The sequence below is a fragment of the Corvus brachyrhynchos genome, unplaced genomic scaffold, assembly GCF_000691975.1.
Source record: "Corvus brachyrhynchos isolate BGI_N302 unplaced genomic scaffold, ASM69197v1 scaffold346, whole genome shotgun sequence".
Lineage (NCBI taxonomy): Eukaryota > Metazoa > Chordata > Aves > Passeriformes > Corvidae > Corvus > Corvus brachyrhynchos.
Genome location: NW_008238644.1, coordinates 4,382,817 through 4,402,710, shown reverse-complemented (window position 1 = coordinate 4,402,710; position 19,894 = coordinate 4,382,817). Strand labels below are relative to the sequence as shown.

At 50.2% G+C, this 19,894-nt stretch overlaps 1 protein-coding gene across 2 annotated transcripts in view; it reads right to left on the bottom strand.

Moving 5' to 3' along the window:
- The window catches only part of GABRQ (gamma-aminobutyric acid type A receptor theta subunit), a 71,463-nt gene that overhangs the window by 36,174 nt on the left and 15,395 nt on the right, over window positions 1-19,894 (bottom strand). For both annotated transcript variants that reach the window (XM_008636207.2, XM_008636208.2), the window contains exon 3: window positions 8,915-8,982. In XM_008636207.2, the coding sequence (XP_008634429.1) occupies window positions 8,915-8,982 (68 nt within the window). The remainder of the gene's footprint in view (window positions 1-8,914; window positions 8,983-19,894) is intronic.

Here is a 19,894-nt window from a genome sequence, read left to right as displayed (position 1 = left end):
ATATATATATATGCATGCTGCGGGAGTTTTGCCCATGTAAAAACATGAATAAAAATTTAAGCAGGCAGGGGGGAAAAAAAAGTAGTTATCCCAGGCAGTTTTCTGCAGTAGGGATTCTAACTACTACAGGAATGCTGGGGTGCAAGCTGAAGTGGTTCATACCAGCACCATACAACACTGACATGTTCAGAGCTAAAGATAACTCGGCTGCTACAGGAACAGATGGAGCACTGCAATGCATAGCCCTGTTCAGCTGAAAGCACGCTGCAAACCATCCAGCCACAGCCTCTCCTCCTCCCCAACACGACTCCTCTCCCGGCGTGGGGTGGAGTCACCTCCCAAGTGCACAGTGAACTTGGCCTTTTCTGGGAGTGCACCCAAACGGCCCCGTTTGGGAAACTGCCTAGTGAGCAAAACATGCCAGCTCTGGTTCTGAGCGCTGGGGCAGGATTGACTCAGCCCTCCTGAGGCTTGAACTTGTACTGGAGGACTCGTGGAGCTGCTCCTCAGGGAGACCAGCACCGTGGAAAGATGCACAGTGGGGCATCGCTCACAACAAGCGGTGCCACCAGGTTTTATTTGTGCGGCAAACCCCGAGGTCTGGGCTGGGAATCGGCCAGCTCACCCCACAGCATTCCCATAACCCAGAATTTCCCATTATGCAGACAAAGAGCCTTCTGCACACTCTCCCATTAAGATATCAGGTGAAGGCTGAAAGATCCCCAGGAAGAAACAAGCAGAGTAGAATAGGAAGATTCAGGGGCAAGAGAGAATCATTCCCTTGTCCAGCAGTTCAGTCCTTCCTCAATGGAGAGCTTGCTCCAGCAAGGTTCCCACAGTTCACCTCCTACTTTGGGCAGAATCATGCCATTTGGCCAACAAAATTGTTAATTCAATGTAGCAATGAGGAACAAAGCCACACAGACCTCCCGCAATTCAGGGCCATCGTTAACGTTGAAGAAATCAAAGCCCACCAGCACAAGAACAGGGGACCCTTTTTGAGGAAGCAATGGAGCTGTGCCCTCACACGAGGAGAGCCTCAGGCTGTCTGGTGGCAGGACTGCTGCTCCACAGGCACTGAGTCCTTGAGACCTCTGTCTCCAAAGGAATTCCTGGGGCTTTGTGCAGATCCAGCTTCCAGCTGGCCACGGCATTTGGAAGAGACTGCATGGTGATCTTTGGCTTGTTACTTAGCAACTGGACTCTAAGTAGTAGCGAATTTACTGGGCTGTCACTGCAGTCGAAGCAGTACCAGGACCAAGGGCACGGGGAGAGCTCTGTCACGGGAATGGGATAACTTGTGAAGTATTATGGAAGGCAGGCAAGATTTTTCCCTTCTACAAGTTGCCATAAATGCAGTAAATATTGACATATGAGTCACACTGACCTATTTTCTAGCTTTTAAGCCAGGACAATCTCTGTGCAACTGATTTCAGAAGCAATGAATGGGGAGCACTTCAGGCCCCTTCACGAGTTCACTTTGTTCTTGACTATTTTATGCAACCCCTTGTGGGAGAACCATCCCTGTCTTTCAGGAAGATAGGGGACCACTCCTTCTTTAAGCCTGAGCACCCAATCCCCCCACCACCACCCTGCAGAGCACCCCTGATGCCAGATGCTTTCCTTGTCCTCACACACTACCTCAGTCCAAGGGGTCTTTCAGCACAAGCGGTGGGAATTCTGCTAAAGAAAGGCATCGTGTGGTGTGAGCAGGTATCCACCTCTGATCCTTGACTTTCTAGGCAGTATCAGTGCTGGTGAAAGTCATCCTGAGCGTCAGCACTCCCAGGATATTGCTGCTGCAAGGATGAAAAAAAATCCTCACCACAAATCTAATGATGGCAGGTGAGGTGGGTCCCTGACATCAGCTTTGCAGAGGTGTCTCTAGAGCTCAGTGGATTTCCACTCTTGCCCTCTCTCCAGACAAGCCACAGAACAGGCAGTTCTCCCTCCTGCATGCAAACAAGAGCATCTCAAAGCTGCCAAGTCCAGAGTGGTTTGGAGGTTGCTCTCCACCCTGCCACAGCCATCTTTTATTCCTCCAAACATCCCTCTAGCAGCAGGAAAAAGCATCAGTGTGCTGCTGCTTTCCCTCAGCCAGCCAAGTGGTCATGTGTGCCCTGCTTCCTACTGGAGAAGCAAAGCGAGCAGGTCCCCAGGGTGACTGTGGGAGTAATGGCAATGTGCACATGGACCTTTGGCTCTCTGGTCACTGTCTCCTTCAGGAAAATGCTGGTTCACGTGTACAGAACCAGCACTGTTGGATTTCCAGGCATCCCGTGCACTGCAGCCCCACGCAGCAGGAGCTGAGGCAAAAAGAGCTGCGTGACCCCAGCTGTGCTGAGGCACCACCAGCAGAGGAAAGCACAGGCACTTGCCAGCCCTGAAGAAACCTTTCATCCCAGCTGCCTGTTGCAATACCCTGGTTTCAATCACAGCACACAGAAGCCCCTTGTGTATAAAAAAAGCACATAACCCCCACCTGCCCGTGCCTGTAGGGATATCTCACCCCAGGTTAGGGATCTACCATCCTTACCATGAGCAGATCAAGTCTTGCAGAATCCTAAGGGTTGGAAAAGACCTCCAAGGTCATCCAGCCCAACCTTTGACCAAATACCACCAAACCGTACCACAAAATGCCACATCTGCTCAGTTTTTGAGCACTTCCAGGGATGGTGACTTTATCACTTCCCCGGGCAGCCTGTTCAAATCCTCAACCACTCATTCAGTCAAGAAATTTTTCCTGGTATCCAACATGAACCCCCCTTGAGTCCTTCTCCACCACCAAGGCTTCACAGCACCTTCTGTTACCTACACCACTTCCATCCCAGGAGCCTCCAGCAATCCATCAGGACTATATCCCCTGCAGCACCATGACAGGGCACCATCTGCAGCTCAGCACCAAAGCTGCCTCCTAGTTTTTCCCATATTTTGGCAGTCCTACATATTCAGCAGCCTTGAATAGCAAGATGTAATGTGTACACACACACACACACACACAGAGCTTAGATACCACAGTGTCACAGGGCTGGGGATACCCAAGGCTACAGAGAAACGTTTGCAGCACTGGTGTGTCATGTCACGCTTGTATCTCACAGCACATAACTCCAGAAAACTCCAACTGTGGGATTTAAGTGCTTTAACCTTTGCTTTTTAAAAGCATTTGGATACCCAAGGACATAGAGGCTGACTGAGAAGTGTCTGTGTGTCATTTCTGCATTGAAAAGAGACAGCAACAAAACAGAACATTTTCAATTTAGAATAAGGGAAACATTGATACATTTGAAGAGAGTAGATGGTGCTAAAAGGCACAGCATAGTAGTAGAATTTTCTTCTTAAAAGTCTTTTTTAAAGCTCAAGACATCTCCACCAATGGAAAATCCTTTTCAAGGGCATATTGCTGCAAAGTCGGGTTTGTCCAGTACTGCAGGTATACATATATTCCAGTGAAAACAGAACTGCAAAGCCTGCTCAGGACAGATTCCACCACAAAGTCTATTCCAAGGATGCCCAAGAGATGGAAAATTTGATGCAATGAGTGATGCCCCACTGACGATGGCATAAGTGGTTGTAGGATGAACTGTCCTGGTCAAGAACACCCTTACACAAAACCTGGTCCACTTCATCTTGGGTTAAAAGCCAATTAAAAACCCTTGCAGCTCATGGTTGCCTTGAGACATGCTTTACATCTCTCTGGAACAGGGAAATCTGCCAAACCAGACAGCTTGTTTTTCAAGCAAGCTTCAAGAAGTTGGGAAATAACAGCCACGATGCTTCCTGCCATAACCTCTGAGAGATCCAGTGCAGCGTGCCAGCGCCAGAGCAGTCACTCCAACAAGGCACAGCCTGGCAGCAGTGGCACAGGGCTGGGGAGCAATGATGCACTGGAAGAGGTTGCCCAGAGAAGCTGTGGCTGCCCCTGGATCCCTGGAAGTGTCCAAGACCAGGTTGGATGGGGCTTGGAGCAACCTGGGATAGTGGAAGATGTCCCTGCCTATGGAATGAGATGAGCTTTAAATCCCTTCCAACCCAGACCATTCTGGGATTCTCTGAAGCAAAGCATCAAGCAAAGCTCTGCCAAGCATTCTGCCCCAACCCCTAACCCATCCCCACTGCAGGCTGTCCCCCAGCAAAAGGGATTGGCAATCCCACAGGCATCCTTCCCATCACAGCCCCATTCCTGCAAACATTTCTATCTGCAAGCCTTGTTTCTTACACTAGCCCTCTGCAACAACCCTCTCGTAACTTTTCAACTTGTCACCAGGTTTATAAAACTTTAAAGCTGGTGCTATAACAAACTGAAATGATGTTATTGCAGATGTAGGAGAGCATCTTGGGATGAATAAATTATAGGAGCCACAAAGAAATCATGACTATAATGGCTGGATGCTTCGAGCTGTCTACGGTGTGCAGACACAGGAGGGAGCAGGTTTAGGACTGCACAGATCACGGGGCAGGAAAATTGAAGCGTTATGAAGGGTAACCTCCTCTTATTTCAGATGCATACAAAACTTCTGGTAGTTTTCCTTATTGAAATAGTTCATTAATACTTCAAGGGAGTCTGAACTGCCTGGTGCTAGAAAAATATGTCCCCAGAGATCACCTAGAGACGGAAAAGGCAACGTTGGGAGGATTAGTCCTTCTCTAGTCCCACCATGCAGGAATATACAGCACACCCCAAACAGGCCAGTCCTCAGCTGGCTGCTGAAGGGACACCCAGGAGCGGGGGAAGACTTGCAGCTCTTTCTGAAGCTGTGGGTACTGGACACCATCATAATTGCACCACCAGGGCAACTTGCCTGAACCAGACCCTTAAGGTGAGTGACTCAGGGCAGCGTTCAGGCCACGTAGCACAAGCACAGACACCCACAGGCTGCCCCAGCTGAGCGTGACATGAGCTCCACACTGCCAGAGCTCTTTGTTCCCCAGCTCAGAAATGCTGCTGGACTCCTCAGTAACCTGCTAGCACACCAAGAGATCTGACCATGTCCCTGCCCCAGTGCCCCTGCACACCAACAAGAGTCCACAAACACCTGCAGGTTGTTCCCTGCTCACTGCAACTCAACCACCTGCAGCCAAAAGGCATATCCCAGGTCACCTCAAAGGCTGGGTGGGTTATCCAGGAGATACTGTCCTTCTGTCCTTTATGGGTCATCTGAGCTACTCTACAGCAGTATGGAAACATTCCTCCTCTCAGCCACCCTCCAAATCCCCAAATTTGTACAGGAGATGAAAAGACCCCAGCAAGGCCTTTCATCTTCCTGGATCAGCACTTCCCAGAGGGTCTGCCACTCAGATGTGCCCTCCCCAACACCTATTTGGCCTGGCCCCTGGCTTCCTTCCCCAGACATTTCAATTGATGTCATTGATCTTGGCTCAGCAAATAATCCCTCTAATCGCTGACAAGAACAGAGGCTGCAGCTCAGCATTGCTCAGCCATGCTAAGGGGAGCACACAGCAATAAAGCATCACTCCAGAAAGTGAGCTTGAAAATATGGCTGACCACACACAGGCAGCAGCTGCCACGAACCAGGAGGTGACACTTTTTAAAATGAGGGCTGCAGTTTTGGTCTCTCATCACTGGGAGATGGTTACCTGTGAACACCCTGCAGCCTGGCATGACTCTGCCGTGGCACAGGAGCTGGGCATGGCCCTCAGGGAGGTGGAGGTGCATCAGCCTTGGGTATCAGAACACCCATGGCCTCTACAGGCAGCTGCAAAGCATTCTGTGTGTCGGAGTGTCTGGGAACACCCAGCACAAAGACATTACTGTGCTGCCTTTTTGGAGAGCCCTGCGTCCTCCAGGACTGAAATGTCACCACATCTTCATTTTGGGAACACGGTTCCCACGGGAGTGAGGGCAAGGAGCACTCATGGATGGAGCAGGATCGCTCCACAGTACCACAACCAGCCGGGCTCCTGTGGAAAACAACTTTTGGAAGCATGCAATGTCTGGTCACTGACAGCACTTGTTCCCCACCACCACGAAGCCAGCAGGCGCCAGGAGTCCCAGGGAAAGGCCTGGGAGAGCCGGGGGCTCTCCTCAGCCTGCCCCATCCCAGCACCAGGGCCATTGTTCCCAAAAGGACGTCTGAGGATTAATTAATTATCCTACAAGGGGCAGTAAGTAATAACACTCCTTGTGGAACAATAGAAGCTATTTGGTCGCCATGACAACGCAGCTTCACTTGTGTGCCTTTAATTTATTCATTGCACAGTTCCTTTCCCAAGCACACATGATGCCAAAAAAAATGCCTTGTTTTTCTTGCCAGTATCCATGTCCAGAGCAGGGGTAAAACACAGCCCTTTCCCCAGGGCATCTGTCACACAGAAGAATGATGCACATAAAATCCCTTCAGCCTGGAAACTTACATCACATGAGAACTCTTCTGCTTCCTGAATGTTTGTTCTTGAAGATGATTCTGATTTTTAACCCCTTTTTGAAGCTGCCTCACCATGGGTGCTCAGAGATCTCGATCCTGGATGAATTCTCACCTACAGCCACCTCATCTCCCATCCCCAAACCTTTCCACACCCTCTCCCCCTGCCCCAATATATGTAGGAAAGATAGTCTGGAGATTACTCCTGTCAAACAGAGAGCCAGGAGGGATAATCAAAAGCCCAGAAGTGACATTCCTTCACATCCACAGGACAGTGGTGCCCAGCCTGACCACAGCCCTGCCACCTCCATCAAAACACTCAGTGTCCATCACAGTGCTGCTCAAATTCTGCAGGATCCAGAGCAGCACGGGGATGAAGGTCTGTGCCAGAAAATCTCTGTGCAGAGGGATTATTGTTGCTGTTTCTCCCACAGTTCTGTGGCAGAGAGAAGCAGGGGCTCACTGGAGAGGGGAGAGCACCACATTTACATGGCAAGGGTTGGGAAGTGCAGCTGGGAGAATGGCTACTGGGCTGGGGCACAGCGTGCCTGGCCACAGCTGCTCACACCTGCTGGACAAAGAATTTGATCAGCCCCTTCAGCCCATGGACACATCTCCAGCAGGAGGTTCATGCTGCATCAGCCTCTGCAGGGCTCAGCTGCCTCCACACAATGGTTTGGGTGGAAAAGGACCTTAAAGGTCATCCTGTTTCATGAGCAGGGATGCCTTCCACCACTATCCCAGGTTGCTCAGAGTTCCATCCAGCCTGGCCTTGGATGATGCCAGGGATCCAGGGGCAGCCACAGCTTCTCTGGGCACCCTGTGCCAGGGCCTCACCACCCTCACAGGGAAGAATTTTTTCCTAAGATCCAATCTGAACCTACTCTCTTAGTCTGAATCCATTCCCCCTTGTCCTGTCACTCCAGGCCCTTGTAAAAAGTCTCTCTCCACCTTCAGGTACTGGAAGGCCAGCCCTAAGCTGGCTCTTTTCCAGGCTGAACAACCCCAATTCTCTCCGCCTTTCCTCCCAGCAGAGCTGCTCCATCCCTCTGATCATCTTGGTGCCTCCTCTGGACTCGCTCCAATGTGTCCCAGTCCTTCCTGTGCTGGGGACAGGTCTGCTCAGGCTCACAGGGGCAGTTGTGACAGGTAAGCTGGGAACCAACCCCTTTACCTCCTCCCAGCTCTGTTTGTGCAAGCTGGGGTCCTAAGCCACAAGCCCAGACCCCAAACTGTCCATGCTGGCTCTAGCAGGAGGGTGACATCTGGTCCAGCACCCCAGAACATCCAGGTCCAAGCTGAGACCGGGGGAGGAGATGACTCAAAGTTGAGTTATGGCCTGACAGGCAAGACAGATGGAACTAGGTTAAGCCATCTGGCCCTGCTAAGCTGAGCCTAACCTCAAGCACAGCTACCCAGTGCCATGGAGACAGCTCTGCACCCGAATCTAGGGCCACATCCACTGCCCAGTGTCACTGGGCTGAGGTCACGCAGAGAGTTCAGGTGATGGTGGGATGGTAGCAGAGAGACAGCAAAAGAAACTTTCGTAGAGGAACCTGAAGGTTCATGGCTGGCTCTTCCCCCTGGGCCATTCCAACATGGATTCAGGCTTTTCAGGCAGTTTGGAAACGAAATCCACTGGTCAGGTTGGGTCACCTGGTCTGCACGCAGCAGCAGAAGAGCTGGTGGGCCAGGGAAACAGGGCAGGAGAGGCCAGAGACAGAGAAATGGGACAGGAGCAGAGGGAGACCAAGGTTTTAATTGACTTGAACTGCAAGAGCTCTAAACTGGCCCAGGATTCTCCTGCATGGGTCAGGAAATGAGGAACGGGATAGGAACTGCCAGGAGGTTCCCACCAGCCTCCCACTCCACTCAGCCTCTGGGAAAGGAGAAGAGTCCGGAGGAAAAGCCTCTGGACAGGAGGGAGGAAGGCAAGTTTAGGCAGTGACAACACAATCCATGTCCTCTGCTGGGTGCTGAGGGCTTCTGAGGGACAGTCCTGGATGTGAACCCAAACCATGAGCAAAGTAATCAACAAATTTCACAGATTTCACCCCAAACCATCGCTACCCGAGCAGATAATTTTTTTGTTGTTGTTCATAGTGGTATGAAAAGCTCCGGTCTATCAATGCCACCCAAAACCAGATCTCCATTAGATGCCTCTCTTTCCAGCACAGATGTCCAAGGAGATGGTGAATTACCCCCAGCGAAGGAAAACACACTGCTTTTAACTTGGCAGGGATAGGCTGACCATAAAGCCACCTTTGTATCAACCAGAAAATACAATTCACATCTACTCCTTTAAGGCATAAGCTTTACTGACTTGGGGAGGTGGCTGTGCAACCAGCACAGAAGGGGTGAGAATCTACTCTGGATGAGATGCCACAGGTTCCAGAGGTGCCAGCAGAGATCCAGATGCCTCCAAGGAGCCATTGCCTTGGAAGTAAATCTCAACCAGAAAATGGAATGACAGTTTATCAGGCTTTTTTTCCTCTTTCTTTCTTTTTCTTTTCCCTCTTTCTTTCCAAACTTACCATGTTGACTTCAGAGATCTGGTCAATGCTGGAGATGTGGATGCTCATTCCCACTGTGACAGGGTTACCTGAAACACAAACAGGCTGGGTTAGGACCATATTCAAGGCCTCCTCTCTTGTCTGCAATATAAGAATTGCCTAGAAGTGCACGGATTTGATTTTAAGCATCCCCACATTCCCTGACTATCACGGAGTTGAGTGTGCTCAAATGATGAGATTTCTCTGACTCCCAGACTCACCCCAAGGAGTAGTGCAGCCTAAGCTTCATTTTTTTTTTTTAATTCCTGGAAGTTAATTACCCCCTAGTAACACAATTATCTCTGGTTATTCCAAATAATGCCTTCAGAGAGCATCAGCAGGCTCCCAGTGGGCTTGCATGAGGTGGTCCTGATTGACCACACAAAGTACACAGCACCCAAGCCCATGCAAGCCACGGGCAGGAAAGATGCTCCAGCTCACTCCCCCAGCACTCTGTCAGCTCTGAGCACTCAGTCTGAAAATGCCAAGTGAGTTTTAATACCCAAGACACCAGACAAGTACAGGAAACAGATCTATGAAGGGAAAAAGCAGCATTTGTACAGTGGCTTTTCAGAGCAGAGCTCAGATTAGAGAACAGGACCGTCCTTTCAGTGGAGCTTAGGCTACCTAAAACAATTTACAGCAAGATACACATCCACTGGCAAACCCAGCAAAAACCCTCCTGTAGCTGGAGATGGGCTTTTTGCATGTTACCCCTCCCCTGTTCAGGCCCACAGCCCCAAAGGCAGAGCACAAACCCAAACCCACCCCAAGAAAAGCCCCTTTCCTCACACAGGCAAGGTGGAAAATCAACCCCTTGCAATGCATCACTAGAAAGGGAAAGGCAAGCAGTTGTGCCACTCAAGGTATTAACTCTTCCCTGTACTCATTAACAGATCTAAGTGCTGAAATATTTACAGATAATCATGAAATGGCTTAGAAAGTAATTAGGAGATTGGGGGAGAGGGGAGAACCACACAACTGGAAATGAAGTGATTTTTTAATTATGTGTTACTAGAAGTAGGGAAGTAGTGTCATTAGGGGCGCCTTGTGATTGGGTGTGCTGTTCACCGAGACCCTCCGCTGCAAATTAAGCGGCATTATCCTTTAATGGAATATGAACAACACTGAAAACATCAGAATCAACAACTGTAATTAGGCCCTGCTATGCAAATCTCCTTAAAGAGGCAGTGCAGGCTCCAGCACCCCGGGCTCTCTGACAGGGTGCCCGAGGCAGGGGTGCTCAGGAGACCTCATGGAGCCTCTGAAGATCCCCCCACAGACACACTCCCAGACACGTCTTTGCTGTGCTTGTACCTTCATCCTTCACAAGGGAGCCAGGTGGGAAAATAACCAACAGTCACACCAGGGAGACATGATTCTCCTGCAGCCTCCTTTGCGCCAGAGGCTGACAGAGGCACAGCAAAGCTTTTAAGGAAGTCTCACTTTGATAGTCTGTCTTTTTTTCCCCTGAAATCAGGGCCTTGTGATAGAAGCTGTAGCAGGAGGAGGAAGCCGGCGCTGCCCTGAGGATCTTGCAGGCTAATTAGTTACAGGAGGAGAGCCAGGGCCATGCACAGGACTGCAGCAGAGCCTGGGAGAAGCCAGATTCCCACTCCAGAGCCTTCCTGCCATGCAGTGCTGCTGCCTCCAAGAGTGCCCCACTGCCTGCTTGGCTTCCAGCCTGTCCCCACCGGTGCTGGTGTCACTGTGGCTGTGCATCCCCTCCTTCCCCAGCACAGTTCTGACCCCCACTGAAAGCAGCAGGCTGGGTGGTTTAGAGCAGGGGAGCACTGACAGTGGGGATACACGAATATTTGTCAAACCCAGAGCCCATCCAATCCATTCTATCCGTCCAGACATTTGTGCTGTGTTCATCACCACGGTATCCCAGCGCCCCAGGTCATGCAGTGACTCAGTGTCAGAGCCATGGATGAGCTCCAGACCTCCCCACTCCCGGCTCCAGGAGCAGCTCTGGGGTGGAGGGATCAGCCATGCTGCCCCCAGCTCCCTGCAGAGTCAGCAGGGCTCCTCTTGGCACTGCCAACTCCTCCACGCCCCATCTCTCACGGAATTTGGGAGGCTCCACCGCCCACCTGCAAGCCCTGAGGTGTGCAACCCTACGTGTGTGATTGTCCTACAGAAAATGAAAGATGAAGGCAGGCAAGTCCTGCCTTTAACCTGCTCTTATCTTGAAGCCATTTCACCTTCTCCAGCCCTGCTGTGAGGGCTGGCTCCCAGTCTGCCCAGGACAGGGGTTCAGGAGCGTGCACGCAGACAACACAAAAATATGTCCTGACTCTCGGTGCAGCCCAATGGAAAACCAGGCCAGCTGGTGCCCAACATGCAGACTTTAAGTAGTACAGAAAAATAAACAAAGGACATCAATTCTGCCAATGTTAATAGCTCCAGGCAAGAGGGATGCAAAAGTAGGGTATTTCAAATATGGGATAATGTCATCTGTAAATTGGTCCAGAAGAGACAGAACTCTGAGTTTGTGGATCCGAGACAGGGCAAAAGAAGCAAAGCTGGTATTAAAGGCCTGTGCTTTTAGCTGTGCCTTGCCAATGGGTACAAAGAACTAGACTTTCTCCCCTTAAAGAAAAAGCTGCTTCTTGGAAAAGATTTGTAGGCAAGATCACAAGTGAGGGAGTGTGAGAAATTCTGCCACTTTTACCAGTGAATGGCACCCTCACACATCCCTGTTTCTCACCACCACTGGAGAGTTCACCAACATTTTGTTCTGAAAGTAGTTTGACGCCTGTGAATGATGCATTCAGGAAGTTGGAAGGGAAGCAGACAAAAGAGTTATAAAAAAGAGTTTTTCTGCAAGTGATACTTGTCAAATATAAACACAGTCAAGCTAGAGAACAAGTTGTGCTAATCTGCAATATTTTCCCAGAAACCAGTTATTACTTTCCCATTTTATTTCATAATGCATAAAACCCCAGCACCTGGAGTCACGTTGCTACAGAAATAACTCAGATGGCGCAAGTGTAGAGGAAAGGTTGGGTTTCCGAGCCTGTGTGTGCCTGTACTCCAGCCAGAGGTGATGGCAGCCTGGACTGGGACATCTTTCCCAGAACTCAGCCTGGTTCTGAGCCTGCAGAGCTCACTGAAGGCAATAGCACAGAATTCAGTGAAGCAGGGGGATGGTTACTCAGGCAACTGCCCTGAGGTAAGGGCCAAGTTTTCCCCTCTTCACTCTACCCAAGAAAGTTACCACTAGAGCAAGCTTGGGTTCCTGTGCCTTCAGATCTCCAACTGCAACACAGACACAGCCAAAAAGAGTCCAAACCAGTGGGCAGGTGAACAGAGCTCCATTTATGATCCACTGAAGCCACATCATTTTCACAAACTACAGCCAGGGCTTCAAGGTTCCTGGTTCCTGCATTCCTGACCACGTGGACTTGGCACTGCTGGCAGAGCCAAGGTTTGCAGCTGCTGAGGGACAGGGATCAGCCTTAAAGTTACCCTTTAGTCTGAACTACAGGAACAAAGGCATTAACAGGGTGTCAGAAATTTCACAGCTTCCCTGAACAGAGGGAAAGCTTTTCCTAGATACCCAAACCAAATCTTCTCTGCAGTTTAAATGTAGTTTAGTCTCGTCATTCCCCCCCTCCACAACAGTGAAAGAATAAATCAATCATCCTTCCTTAACAACAGCTTTTATATTCTGAGAATGCATGACATCCCCCTCCCTCCCCCACCAATACTGCCTTGTCTAGATTAAATGCACCTGATTTCTCCAACCTCTCCTCAGAGGTTATGTTTTCTAGAGCTCTGACAATTAGTGCTGCTCTCCTCTGGCCCTTCTCCAATTTGTCTACATCTCTATTTTCAAGCCTGGTATCCACAAACCAGCCACTGAAGCAATGACACACTCGTACGGACAAAAGAAAAAGCAACCTCCCCTATACAGAATCCTCCTGAAACATGTCCAAACCCGCTGCAGCCATCCTGGGAGCTGCTCACTCTGTGTAGGAGGTTAGAGATGGCAAAGGGGCAGCTGAGCTCCTGCCATTCGAGTGCATCACATGTGCAGGAGGAGGGAGCACAGCCCTGGCTCTTCTGGACAAGAGGAGAAATTATTCAAGACAGCTTTGTGCATGAGCCTCAGCGTTCCTCAGCTTGCACCCTGCCTGTGGCATCACCAGTCTCCGAGATCCCTGCAGCAGCAGGAAAGCTGCTTTTAGGTCTTCTGCTGAGTAAACAAAGCCAACCAGAGAAAATTAGAGGCTTCAGTTACTAAACCTACATATAGAACAGGTCTGTGCCTTACCCTGCAATGGTAAATACCCATAGGCATGAGAATCCATCTATGCAAAACCCTACTCCTCAATCCCAGCCCTCCTGAAGCTGAAGTCCAGCCCCAAAACAGCCAGTCCCAGGCAAGGTTGCCCTGCCCTGTCTGGTAGAAGTGTTTCTGCACACACAGGGTGATAAAGGCAGGCATGGAAAGGGCCAGGTTTGCTGATAAAGGACCATGAGACTGCTCTTGCATTTTCAATGACTCCCCACCCAACAGGATCAGCACTGGGACACTCTCAGTGTCGCCACAGGCACAACCAGCACACAGCCTGTCATTCCACTGCCAGGACTTTTCCCTTCAGCCTCCACTCCAGGCTCCTGAACAAGGCCAAAGTGTTCAGCATCTACCCGCTCCTTCTGTGGAAGATGGCTCGCCCAGGCCGCTGCCTCTGCTTTGTTGCCAGCACTGAACCTCGGGGCAGCCTGGCTTTGTGTTTACAGCTCAGAGCCAGGGCCCACGTCACGGCTACGTGCGGCCACGAGTTGGTTACACAAGGCCTGACAGACGTGGTTAGTGAGGAGCCAAGAGCTCCCAGGTAATTGGAGGTGCAGAAGGAGGCACATCCAGTGCTGGGCTTGAGAAGCTGCTGTCTGGATGAAAACATTCATCCTCTGCATAAATCTCCCTCTGGCCCTCCCAAAACAGATAGCCTTGAATCATTTTTGGCTGACGGACTAATTAGTCCTGTGCCATGGTTTTTTTGAAACCACCCAAAAGATAACTCAGAGGCCAGTCTGCTGTCAGGACATTCAAATTTACTACACTCCAGTGCAGGCAGAATGGAAATGCTCCTGGCTTTTCAGCACACAGGAAGATTGCAAGAGGAGCTCACAAATTGCTGTCTGCATAATAGCTGTGCTTACAGATCTCAGGATCCAGGCTCTGCTACAGCAGTGAGAGGATGTCTAAAAGATGCCATCCCAGCAGGCTACACAAGCCAAATCACAAAAAAGTTTCCCAGCACTGATTTCCCTGTTCCTTTCCTTTTATTTTAACTTATGTACAGCATCAAGCACAAACTCAGTTTAGTGTTAACATTGCTTGAGGAACAAGAAAAGTTGACCATGTATCATGAAAGCAAAAATGTTCTGGGAACAGCTTTCATCCAGCATCTCTGATTTGCAGTGACATCTCTTTTTTTTCAGCAGGGTCCCTTAAGAACCTACTTAAACTTTTCCCATAAAATCTAGGTTTAAACATCCATTTAACACTTTCCAATCCTTTTCCCACATGGTTTTGGTTTTTTTTTTTTACTCCTATTTCCACAATGCCTCCCCCACCCACAGCCAATGTTGTGCATTTCTTTTGCCAGGCTCAGCACAACAGCCAGAAACATCAAACATGTTCAGAGGCTGATATTGAAGCTCTCTCTCTGCTCCCAGCAGGTCACCCCATGGAATCCCTTGGATTTAAAAGGGCAAAGCACACCATGGCTTTACACTTCTGGGCACTGTTATGCATCACCAAAAGGAGAGATGGTCTCAAGGCAAGTCAGCAAATCTGGCATTTGTCTGGGGGGGAGGGGGGGAAAACAGGGTTTATGAGGGACTTGCCACTGCTGAGGAATCTCTCAGTGGGGTTGTGGAGCTAAAAGATGGGCCTCTGGCCTCCAGGGTATCTGGGGATGCCAATGCCTGCTCCTTCCCCAAGGATTCATGGTTCTGCAGGGGCAGGAAGGATATCTACCACCACTAGTTCCCATGGAGATTGCAGCTGCTCTCCAAGTAGGTCTGGCAGAAAACGGTTTCTTGGGTATGACAGGTTTCCAACATTATCCCACACTCCTTTAGGCAGTGCCTGCCTCTTTCTACACCACTGAGTCCATGCACAGAAAGAGATTTTGCCTAACCCTGGTATGGTTTCCACCCATCTACACCACACCAGGCACAGCACCACCTTGTGCAAGGAGGATAATGAGGATTTCCAGCCTGTGCCATTCTCCTCTCCTGGCATCCTGGCATTGTCACCTCATCCAGTCAGACGACTGAACTTGCAATCTTCATTTAAGAAAGGGCAATACTTGGGACTTCCCAAGGAAAACGCCAAGTGGGAGCAAGCTCTCACCAGGATGGTGGTATCATGGACAGGACACAGGCAGGATGGAACATCTAAGGGAGGGTACAAGCAGAGCACAGCTCTTGAGCAGACTTTTGGAAGATCCAAACGTGAACATGGTGCAAGCAAGCAATGAGGCTCCTGTTCAGCGAGGAGCCAGGAGCCACAGCACTTGCAGAGCAGGCAGAGCTGACCTCTGTTCCTGCCAGCACTGCTCCCTGGGATGCTCTGTGCAAACACACAGGTTAACCTGGATAACAGCAGCCACAGTCCCAGCCTGTTGTCACATGAAGCTCTCCCCATGGACCTGAACAGTCACAGAACATTTTCTCGAGCAAACTGTGCCTGCTCCTGAGCCAGTGCTGAGGGATCCTTCTGGAGGAACAGTGCTTTCCCAGGGCAGATGTAGCACCCGTTCTGTGACTGTTCCAGGGGAGGCAGAGAATTAAGGAACACAACCTGTGAGGCACAGTGGATTACCTAATCTATCTCATGGGTATTTTTAATGGATTAGTAGGTATTAGAGTGGGATCTTGCAAATATCCCATGGAAATTTGGAAGTGAGAGAGAACAATCAGCTGGCTGCAAAAACAGTGTAAAGGTTGTCCCAGAGGGATTGAAGGATTACAGAGGAAGCTAAATCAAGGTTGATTTTAAAAGATGTCAGTAGACAGCTAGCCAAGCTGAATAAAAACAAGGTCTCAAATGTACAGGCTTAAAAATGGAACAAGAGAGTAGACACCAAGCCTGACAGCATCTGGACTGCCAGTGGACCCAGTCCAGCAGAGCACCTGTACACACACACAGGGCTTTCAGCATAAAAAAAAAGTTACTGGCTACTCAGAACCTCATCTGTTCTTGGAAGAGGCCTAGGTCAACATTCAGGAGATGGATTTTAAAGCTGTTTCATCCTCAGTGATGAAGACAGTCTTGCAAGGGCTTCTGCTTGTGGATCTCTTGCCCAGGTGATGCACACTTGGTAAGGTTAAAGCAAAGCAAGAGGAAAACAAGTTCCCAAGCTCTCATTTACAGCCACACAACTCCATCACCTCACCAGAACTGACCATCATCAGCTTGGCACTGACCAGTGGGTCCAAGCAATCAACCCTTTAAGACCAACTTCACTGAGAGGTGGGAGTGCCAGCTCCCATCCATCCCTTAGAGCTGGCAGTGCCCAGCTGAGACAACAGCCAGCTTGCTTTGCAGGGATGTCACTGCCCTTGGATTCTTTGTTGGAGCAGGGACATCGCAGAAGGTGGATCCAGACCAGATCCTTGGGAGATGAAGGCAGTGCTCCAGCCTCCTGGAGGAAGGGTCACCTGCCCTGCCCTCCCAGGGACACCCACACAGAGCAGCTCCGAGGCTCTGCAGGGCACACACTTGGTGTTTTCCCCTGTTCCATCCCCCTCTGCAGGGCAGGCATTGTGAAGTGCCACATTTCCCCGTGTTTACACTGAGCAAACCCCAGGAAAGCAGAGGCACTGAGCATCCCAGGTCCCTCCAGCTCTCCTCCACCAAGAGTAGTAGCAGGAGGACAGCAGGGCTTGCCAAACAAGTGCCTGTCGTAGACTGACAGAAAAGCAACACAAGCCAGGCTTCTTCTCCCCAGCAGCAGCGTGAAGCATTGTGCCCACGCTGATCAGCCACCCCCACACCTCTCCACCTGAGAAGACTTCCCTCCTACCTCTGTCAGGATCCTGGCAGGCAACTGCATCTCCCCAGGGGCTCTGCCAGTGCAGCCCTGGGGCACAGCTCTGCCTGCCTGGGAAGCTGTGGTGGACTCAGGAACAGTCCAGTCCTTTTGCTTTCACTCAGCCCCTCAGAGCTCGTGTTTGCCCCTGGCTAGAGCCAGCCAGGGCTCTGCCAGAGCCTCTGCTCCTCCAGCTGGGGCAGGCTTGGAAGCCTTTGGCACCCTGCTGCTCCTCCTTCCCCAGCTCACTGCCTGCCACCCTGCTTTGGAAGGGGGCAGATCTTCAGAAAGGATTGCACACAGACACAAAATACTTGGTGCAAGTATTGAACCCCTGGGTGCAAAAGGAAGCAGGGTATTTAACCATGTACCAGAACACACTCACCACAGGCAGCTTCCCCACCCTCAGCTCAGAGCAGACCAACCCCCAGGACTCATCACAGCCTCAAAAACACTCTTTACAATGCAAAACATTCAATTTCTGTACCAGTTCTGGTGCTACAAGGCCAACAGAGGCACACCGGTTTCTAAGCAGGATTAAGGCTGAATCCAAAGCGCTGGGATCCCTCCCCCAGCACCATGACGCTCCTTGCAGAGCCAGGAGGTAGGAGTGCAGCAGAATACCTGGGAAACCACAGCACCACCCTCCTCTTCACAGCCAAACCACCCCCACGGGCAGGGGTGGTGCTGCTATATGTGGGACACCCATCCCATCACATCCCACAGGATGCAGCCACCACCTCCCTCCACAGGTGGAAGAACCCCTGGGTGCAAAAGGAAGCAGGGTATTTAACCATGTACCAGAACACCCTCACCCCAGGCAGCTTCCCCAGCTCAGAGCAGACCAACCCCCAGGACTCATCACAGCCTCAAAAACACTCTTTATAATGCAATCCCTCACTCCACCCCCTGAGGTGGGATGGCTACAATGGCCCACAGGTGAGGTCATTCAGCAGTTTTCCCTGCCTGGCAGCTGGGGAAGTTCCTCCCGAGCTGCCCACTGGAATGTCTCACTTCTCACCTGCCCACTCAGGGCACGAAGGTGCTGACCCAGCTTTTCAGTGCTGGGGCTTTTCTGGCAATAAATGTTTTCCCCATGGAGGAGCCTCTCTCTGATGTGCACCAGAAATATTCTCCCCCAAAGCAACTGCAGACCTGGCCTGGACTATGGGGAGTGACCTGTCTGGGAAAACACTCTCACACCTTACCCAATCCTGAGCCATCTAATCCCCTTAGCTGCAAATGAGCTGAGCCAAATTAATTCAAATGGGTTAACACAAGCTGCTCTGTTCACATCAAATCCATTTCTCTGTCTTGGAAGTGTTTGTAACAACAACGAAATACCTGGACTTGTCATTTTTATCAAAGTGACAACAACAAGGTGTTTTCTCTTTTTTTCTTCCCTGTTTTCAAATTTTTTTTATGGGTTAGTCACACTTCCTCATCACTGTTTACAGACTGTTGTCTTTAAAGGATACCACAGCATGGAACTCCTGGATTGAATCCAGCTGGACATGCCCAGCATGTGGGGGAAAAAACAAAAGGAACACGATGGCCAGGTTGGGACAGGCTAAACTTGCACAATGCCCAAGGTTTACACTCAGGGGCAGTCAGGACAATTTACAGGGCAAGTATTGAAAAAATGGAGTGAATCAGGCCTGAAAATATCATTACATTCACAGTAAATTCTTCTCTGAGTTAGGAATCACAAGAAACAAAGCACACACACAAAAACAAGCCTCCCTCTTTCCAAATGTTATCCATAGGATGATAACTTTCCATCCCTTCGTTTCTGAGGCTCTTGGATGGGATTTGTTCAGGTGGTCCTGCCCTTTCTCCACTGTCTGAAGACAGGGAAGGTCTTATGAAATTCAGTGGTGACCAAGAATTGCAAGAGTTTAGTAGGAAAAATAATTCTAAGATACCCGCTTTGGAAAGATTGCCCCCTGTGCTGGTGTTTCCATTATTTCAGCAAGAGTTGATCTGCAATAATATCTGGGACAAAAGTTGCCTTTTACCCCAGAACCTCTTTATTAAAACATAAAACTAGAGTCCCATTTGCTCACCAAAATAATTGCTTTCACTCAGGATGCATGGATGAGCGAATCTTGCAGAGCTTTTACATATATATTCATCTCCAGCAATTCATCAACACAATAAGCACACATTATTAACTTGAGTACTCATCAATTCCTTTTTTTCTGGAGCGTCAAATACTAGCAAGGAGCTAGTGTGCAATAGGGAAGAAAAACATGTAGGGGAACTTGTGATAAATGTTCTATTTTTGCTGTGAAAGGAGGATAAGAGGAAAAATTCAGCTCATAGCCTTCCCTCTCCCTCACTTCCAAAAATTTTCTGCCAAGCTGAGATCCTTCCCCAGGGGCCAGGAGAGTGGGATTTTCCTTCTCCAGGTGACATCTGTGACCTGGGTGGCCTCCTCTCCTGGCCTGACAGCTTCTGATGTTTCACCCAGAGCTTTGCCACTGCCATGGGCAGCCCCTTTTTATGCATCACCCATTGAACTGCCCAGTGCAGCCCTTGGGCGTGGCTTTTCCCATGGCACAAGGCTCCCCCAGCCTGGAGATGTCACCTGCTGTGGTCTCAAGAGGTGTGAATTGTCTCACTGTGAGCAAGAGAAGAGTAAGAAGTACTCCAGGTAGCTGAGGGGATGCGCTTGGAAAGATCTGCTGGCCAGAAAAACCCATCCTGGCTCTGCAGCACAGAGCTGTGGAAGAGGAAGGGACACTTTGGTGCTCTCCCAGCTCAGCTGACTGTCCCAAAGGCGAGCACGGGGTGACCAAGTGTCACAGGAACCAAGGCAGTCACCCTACATCTTCCACTGCTCTTGGGCTGTGCCACAGATAAAAGCCCACCGCGGCTTTTAGTGGCTGAAATGGCTCTTCAG